The following is an 8,063-nucleotide window of genomic DNA, read 5'->3' on the forward strand; positions in this document are numbered from 1 at the left end:
CCAGCTGAGGGTTTCTCTGGGGAGCTGTTGTTTTGCTCATTCTGTCACCCTGGTGTGACTGCCAAATTTAGGGTACATAACTCCCAGTGCCTGAGATCAGAGCATTAAAGCTCTTGTCTGCCATCATTGGCCTCACCTGATTTTCTTGCTGGGCTGCTCCAGTAGGGCCCTTTGGGATGTGATTACAGCATGTTTTGAGCTTGAGCCCACACTCACTCACTTGTGCACTGCCATGGTGCCTAGCACTAAGCTTAGCTTTGGGGTAAAGGGCTTCCCCTCTCCAAGACCTGAAAGGAGGGACAGGAGTAAGAAGTAGGTCCTGCTTCTCACATACATTTTTCCATTGCTGTTGTCTTCCTCATCCCCCCAGTGATGATTGTTTTTCTTCAAACATGTGGGTTTGAAGAACATGCAATAGCACCCAACATCACCCTCTTCACTCATCATTTCACAGACGTGTAAACTGTTACTTGAGATAGCTCTCAGGCGCTCAGCTTGTGCACCTATAGAAAGAAAGAAAGAAAAAATCCTACTGACAGGGAGATGAGCAGTAAAAATAGATAGATGATCACTAGCAGCCCCAGACCTTTCCAACACCCATCATCTTGTTGTTTTTTTTTTTAAACAGCTGGACCGGATAATTATTCATCAGCAAGTGGAGCTTCTTGAAGGTATGGTGCAATCCTTGTCACTCTTTAACAGTGGTGGTACACAGATGTCTCTGAAAGTCTTCCAAGTCTTGCTCCCACATCATGGAGGTCATTGCAAAGCCTTCTGCTGTCCTTGTGACAGGCCTGTAATATGGTGTTAGTGTGGTGGAAGCTCAATTTCTTTATGTCTGATCTGCAGCAAACCAATGAGGAGAGAAAGATTACGGTGAGTAATCTCTACACCTGTCCTAAATTCTCTTCCTCAGACACCTCTCTCTCAAAGTTATTGAAGTTTAACCATCTTTTCCATCTATGGAAAAATTTATTGTCTTTAACAATAATTAACATGTTACAAGACACAAAGCAAATAAAGAAAGGAAGGTCATTAGACACAAAATGGAGCATTAGAGTTTTTATTTACATAGTTCCTCAGAATTTCGAAGTACTGAATAATTATCAGGTTCTGCAAGCAAAACAATTTTTAATGTATTTCTCCCATTCAAATGTTTTCAAGCTTGATTCCTGGATACCTCACTGGGTGGAAGTTTTGTCACTGAAGTGGGACAGCATCATATTGTAACTTTTCACAGATGATAAAGAAAAAAGCCTAAACCAAAGCTCGGGATCTGAATTCTGTTTTGTGATATGTACTTTAGTGTACATTCAAAGTCTTTGAACTAAACCTTCCTTCAAAATACAGACCTGACATTATTATTTCCTTGTAACTGTACATTTTCTTTGTGTCCTAATTTCAAAACTACCTTTTAAACATTCTCTGCAAAAAAAATTCCATAGATTTTTAGAATATATACTAATATATCTCTACTAATGTTATACTAAGGTAGTGTTCTACTTGTTTTGCTTTATTAGCCATACTTGGCACAGAGACCTTCAGCAAATATGAGATAAAAAACCATTTGGGACAAAGAGTTTACTTTGCAGTAGAAGAGAACGATTGCTTCAATCGTAACTTGTGTTCACCTATAAGGTCTTTCACTATAAGGATTGCTGATAACACGGGCCGAGAAGTGATTACAGTGAACAGACCCTTGAGATGCAACAGCTGTTGGTTCCCCTGCTTCCTGCAAGAGGTGAGCGAATCCTAACTGCCTTTTGTCCAAGCATCTCACTGTACGTGCACAGCGTTAATGAAGCCTCCTGCAACCTCTGCAACCTCAGCCTGAGGGACTGGTGAACTTTGATTAGAAGTAACTATTGATAAATGATACGTTCCCAGCATGCCTACTCCCTTTCATGAGACCTTACTTTCCTAACATCCCAAGTAAAACTTTTGTGTTCGATGATGGAGATGTCTCTCTATTCAGGTAACATCCCAAAACACTGCTCAGCCTGACACAGACTAACGTCTGGTGGTGGTACAGATGAAAATCACCCAGGGTTCTCACAGAGTGTTAAGGATTGAAATGCCCTCATTGGCCATTACTGCATGTAGGTACAACTGGGAACAGCTCTCTGAGAAGGTCAATGCTTCACTCCATGGCTCTGCATCTTCAAGGCTGTCTTTCTCAGGGAAATTGCGGAATTTGGAAATAAGCTGCTTTGAGTGAAAAATGCAGATCCTACAAAGTATCAGATCTTTTCTCCTTATTTTTGACTCTTTTATTCAGACATCTTTCTTGTTTTACAAAAATGTTTTATGGATTTATAGGTTAACTCATCTATCTACATTCTCAGTACTGCATCAGGATTTTTAAAAATTGATCCTTTAGTTATACAGCTACTGTTCAGGAAAGCTTATAGAATACTCACTGATTTCAATAAAAAAACTTTTCACAGCGCATGGCTTTTATCAAATATTATATTATATTATAGGTAAGATGTTATCTTCTGGTGAGACTTTTGAGTTTCATATTAATTTCATATTTTAAATACAGCATGTCTGCTGTATTTAAAAACAATACAATGTAATTTTACCAAACTGTGAACAAACTAACTAACTGTTTTGTCATTGTATAAACAATACACTATTATGGAAAATATACTAATACAAAATTAGTTTATAATGTTATTTTGTTTTGTTTCCTAGTTAGAAGTTCAGTCCCCACCAGGTACAATAGCTGGGTATGTTGTACAGAACTGGGACCCTTTTTTGCCAAAGTTTACTATACAGAATGAAAGTAAAGAAGATGTACTAAAAATAATTGGCCCATATGCAACTTGTGGCTGTTTTGAAGATGTTGACTTTGAGGTATGTTTTTATGAATGTCAAGAATTTTATAGTTTTACTACTTTGAATAATTTCTCACTCAAAATTCCTACCCTTTTATTCTACCCTTAAAAATATTATGAATATTGCTGTAATTATGGAATAGAAGTACAACAATATGCATTGGAGTTCCTGACTTGCGCGCTCAAGATTCCTGCAGATGTTTTCTAAACAGGGGTGGCAATCTCTTCAAGGAAATAAAACACGTCATTAAGTGAAGTCTTGGTCTTCTGCAGTCCATGAGCACTCAAATATTGATTTTGAAAGGCTCAGGGTTTCATCACTGTATTCATGCGTTCGCTGTTACCTGACACATAGTCCCTTGAATTCATTGGATCTGCTGCCTTCATTACTCTCAGACTGCCAACCACAGGCAGAATTACTGTCCACTATGTCTACACCCATATGATAACATCCATCAGGAGAAAAATAATTCTGAGTAGGCATCGAGATATTTAAGGGATGAGAGGGAGAATGGGAGATGCCTGAAGCAATCATGGACAGGGTTTTCTGATGTGAACAAAGTGCTTTGCCTTAGTTAAGGAATAACAAAAGAGCTTCTGTGTTGATCAACTCTTTTAGCCAAATCAGATCAAAAGACTTCAGTGGGTACTGGCTGAAACGTCAGTATACTGAGACAAACATGCTACATAACTGAGAACATATCTGTCAGCTGTAGGGGACAGAGGTCCACAGCAATGGTACTGCTGTGACTTGGAGCACGAGATACACAAGACAGGAAAAAAGAATCACTGTGAAAGAAAAGTAAAAGTGGTATAAACTTTCACAATTGCTTTCCTTGACTTTCCTGACGGCTCTAAAGATGCTGATGTTTCCAAACTTGAGACTTTTTCTTGAGTGTCACTCCTAAAGGTAAATCTGACATTAACAGAGCATCTCAATGATAAGAAAAGAAGAACCTGATAACTACAGCATAGTGTGTGAGCCAGGACACAATCATTAATTCCGTGGAGATATAATCAATGTGTACTTGATTTATTTATATTAGGGTATATTCCTATTTTTTATTTGTACAGGTAAAAGCTCTCAATGAGATGTCAACAATTGGAAAAATTTCCAAGTACTGGTCTGGATTTGTAAACAATGTCTTTACCAACACTGCCAACTTCGGGATCCAGGTCCCTGTAGATCTTGATGTGAGAATCAAGGCAGTAATGATTGGTGCCTGTTTCCTCATTGTAAGTATGCAAAATCAAAAAGTAGGAGTATAGAGAGGCAGACTGGGACCAAAGGGGCCTTTGATATCAGTCGTGATCTTACAAAGGCATAAGGGCAGTAGAAAGTCAAACCCACTTCTTGAAAGATAAGTTAACTGAAAACTTTTTAATTTTTATGGCTGCTTTTTTTTTCCTGAGTATCTTTAGGTTCCTAAATTTCTGTTTATTAAACTGCTTAAATGGTATTGCACATGTAGTTCAATATCTTGCATGGCAGGATCAAATATCAACATACATGTCAAATCCTCCCAACTCCCCCAAACACCTAATCTGTTGTGTTTAAATGAGTGTATGAATTAGAATAGAAGTTATGTTATTTCTAATGGTAATTTCAAACTGTGAGTGCCGATTCAAGTGTTGCATGTAAGACCTTCAGGTCATATGAAATTTCCTACAAAAATTCCCTTGTGAAGTTAATTGTAAGATAAAAATTACGTGAAAGGAATACTCACTGCTAGGGGTAAGGATGAAATTAAGAAGCATGTTCTCTAGAATTACAAATCCGTATTTTCTGTGTACCTCTTTTGTCAACACTAGTGTGTTAATATTAATATGCAATGGTTTCAAAATTATCTGATACTTACATCAGAAAGCATAAAAAAAAGGATAAAACTATTTCAATTATTCACTAGAAAGTGTTCGCTTTAAAGTAGCATCAACAATTCAGAAATTTTGTTTTTATTAGGTTAGAAATGTAACTCTCATGACACTTAAGGTTTTCAGATTGTGTCTTCCAAAATTCGTATTGCTTTGTGGCAATGTAGTAGAACATGACTGACTAATCCAATTGCTTCATGTAACAAAAGCCTACAAGTAAGACTTTTGATAGTAATCGTTGCATTTTTGTACCTTCCGTATCATTTACAGTTTGTTTATTTGTAGGACTTAATGTTCTTTGAAAACTCTTTGGATGGATTATAACAAGATGACAGAAACAATAAAATATGCAGAACATGTTTCAGTAAGTAAAAATGAATATAAATTGATCTTGTAGCTTTGAAGACTTATATGTTAGATACTTTCTAATTCTTTTTCATTTTCTTCCAGAAATCCCTTGAGCTTTGGACATGATTTTGAACTCCACAAATCCTTGTTTCTTAGTGAAAAAGATAGGGAGCTAATGATGATATTTATCAAAATATATCTCGCATAAATAATAATTTCTTACTTACATTTTATGTGCGTTATAACTAAACACATACTTTTCACACAAAGCGCTGTTGCCTTGGAACAGTTCTGTTCTCGTCTTTCTCTTTTGATGTTCCTGCATGGGAAATCATGAAAGATTACATGAAGGCTTGCAGCATCACTGATGAAAGTGTATGTTTAGAGAAGCCTTTGATGTTTTGCAAGTGCTAGTACTAGTTACTAACCACATGAGGGTGTGTTCTGGGGGGTTTGCTTTTTCACAATTTTATAAGTAATTTTCTGATTTGTTATTTAATTAATAGCAACAAACTGAGATTGAAAGTAACAAATATAAAGACATCACCCAATGGGAAGTTCAAGATGTTATCTCCTTCAGGGAGTTGAAAGAAGGGAAATTATGTTTGCTAGTAAATTAATTTTATGGCAATGATTTGTTCAATGAGTGGCTTCCAGCACTAGACTGAGGAATGTAAGCTGTATTCAGAAAATCTTGGTTTCCACTATTTTTATTGAAGGCAGGCCATACGGTTTGCAAGGACATCCTCTGTGTGCTAGAGGTGCACAAATCACTTGACTTTGAATTACCCCGTGTTAAGGAGTCTTGCTCCCATCCACTCAAGACTTTCCTTAAAAGGTTTGTTCTTTTTTCTAATATCTGGTGGTTGCTAAATTTTCATTGAGACTTGCCTGAGACCACCCTAGATCAGAATTATTCTTTGTCTTCTGCAAGCTCAGGTATTTTATGATATGACTGTGCAACAGGAGGTTTTTCTATTTCAGATGGCAATTTTACATAGCTGTTTATTCTTGCAGTCACACTTCATCATACCATTCCCAAACATTCCTACCAACAAGCTTTTACGAATACAAGCTTCCTTTGTAGGAACATCCATCACATATATGCAGGAGTTAAATAGACAAATTTTTGTTGTATAATGTTTGCTGTATGAACTTGCACACGCCTCTCAAAAACTCCAATGGGTCCTTCTGGAAGCAATCCAGTACCATACAATATTGGCGGTAAAAATAAATGCCAACATAGACACCAATCAAGTTTCCAATAGGAACGCTTTACAAATCAGTGGGAAAGCTGGATTTTTTTTTTCTTTGCGTGAACTAGTAAATTCAATTCTTGCAACCAACCAACACATCAACAGAAAGGAGAGGAGATAATGAATAATTCATAAAAATGAAAAAGAGCTAAATTTATCAGGTGATTAATTCTCAACAAATATTTAGACTAATTTAAAATTAATGTTCATGGATATGAGTTCAAACACAGTGAAGTCAGGAAGTTGTAACTAATGCTCCCATAGTGAAATTAACTCAGGAATGCTTATAGATTTAAACAGTGTGTTTTAGATTATATACCACACTTAGGTATTTATACAGATTTACATATGTCTTGAAGATAATTGTGGTTAACAAGCTCTGACAATCATCATTATCTGTTAACCATTTCATTACTGGCTCGGGATTCTTGGCGGTGCAGGGAACCATTGCAGTCAGCTGTGCCAGAAGAAAGCACCTCCGAGCTTCGTGGGCAGGAAGCTCCCTCATGTGGAAATTTATGGTTTTGCAGAAGAATGCAGATGACTCATGCCTCTCTGCTATTCTCACTAGTTTCAGACCTCTGTCGTTCTTTAAAAATCAGTCCTTTCACTCCTGACTTACTCTAAGCAGACTGAGAAAAAGAGCCAGATTTTTATGCTATTTTTTTTTTTAAATCCCTTTGCCATCTTAGACAGAAGTGACTTATTCTAGAGTCTTGGGTCTCGCACAAAACCATGTTCTTGTGCTGTTGCTGAGTTGCGTGCATCTGAACGCCCAGCTGAATGCAGTGCCCAGTGAGACCAGCCGGCTCCCTGCTACCCGCCACTCTTCCTCTGCAATTTCCAGCCTTCTTACGACCTTAATAAGCCAAAGATGCCCCTTAAGTAAACGTGTCCAACCACTGTTGAAGTCAATACGATACAGGGTCTTATTTACCTGTAGGGCTGAATTTTGCTGTGACAGTCTGCATATATATACACCTTGTAGTTAAGCAATATATGCATATATTTTTTATATATTGCAACGAGATGATAGTGCTTTATTTCTGGCACTTAGTGACTTCGTTGCTGTTTAGTGTGTTAGTACAACTTTTTTTCTTTTTTTTTTTTTTTTAAGGTGTAATGCTTGCATACGTGTATGAGTACGTTTGAATGCCTCTGTTTACACCCAGAGGCAGCTTCTGGGACTTACAGGAACAGGTTCAGTCCCTGGATAAAACAAAGCACTGGGGCTAGGATAGCTCTTGCTGGCTAGAACTTCCTCAGAAGCCTTCTTGAACTTCGTCCCACCCTTCAACACCCTGGTAGAAAATCAGTGCCAATGCCAGCATTTTGTCAGCTGGGAGCTCCTTCAACCAAACCACAGCTGCCATGTGAGGGCAGGTATTCATCTTCAGCAAAGATGATAGAGTTCTGTGTGATATTACTTAAGAGAAACTAACATGGACTAAGATTTTAAAAACCTGCATCTCCAACTTATTAATAGTGATTTGTTTCACATTATGGGAGCTATCTGTACTTTTTACAAACGTTGCCTTTCGTGATTTCCCCCACAGGCTACAGGTGGCTCTCCAAAGAGAACTCAGTATTCCCCCAAAGGGGACAGATATTCTCTACAGCAGATTCAGGTCCCGAACATCTTCTAGAAAGAAACATGATCATTCTAATGACACGGGAATTCTACCTAATGCAGCCCAGCAAATAGTTCCACACTAGGTTCCTAGCCATATTGTAAATCTGTGTGGTA

The 8,063-nt window shown here is 37.7% G+C and overlaps 1 protein-coding gene across 1 annotated transcript in view; it reads left to right on the forward strand.

The window, feature by feature from the left end:
- PLSCR5 (phospholipid scramblase family, member 5) overlaps window positions 1–5,036 on the forward strand; it is an 11,918-nt gene extending 6,882 nt beyond the window's left edge. Inside the window, exons 3-7 of the mRNA XM_010140113.1 lie at window positions 629–671; window positions 1,521–1,741; window positions 2,698–2,859; window positions 3,915–4,076; window positions 4,998–5,036. Coding sequence (XP_010138415.1) covers window positions 629–671; window positions 1,521–1,741; window positions 2,698–2,859; window positions 3,915–4,076; window positions 4,998–5,036 — 627 coding nt within the window. The remainder of the gene's footprint in view (window positions 1–628; window positions 672–1,520; window positions 1,742–2,697; window positions 2,860–3,914; window positions 4,077–4,997) is intronic.
- The last annotated feature ends 3,027 nt before the right edge of the window (window positions 5,037–8,063 follow it).

This window comes from Buceros rhinoceros, unplaced genomic scaffold, assembly GCF_000710305.1.
Source record: "Buceros rhinoceros silvestris isolate BGI_N320 unplaced genomic scaffold, ASM71030v1 scaffold5737, whole genome shotgun sequence".
Lineage (NCBI taxonomy): Eukaryota > Metazoa > Chordata > Aves > Bucerotiformes > Bucerotidae > Buceros > Buceros rhinoceros.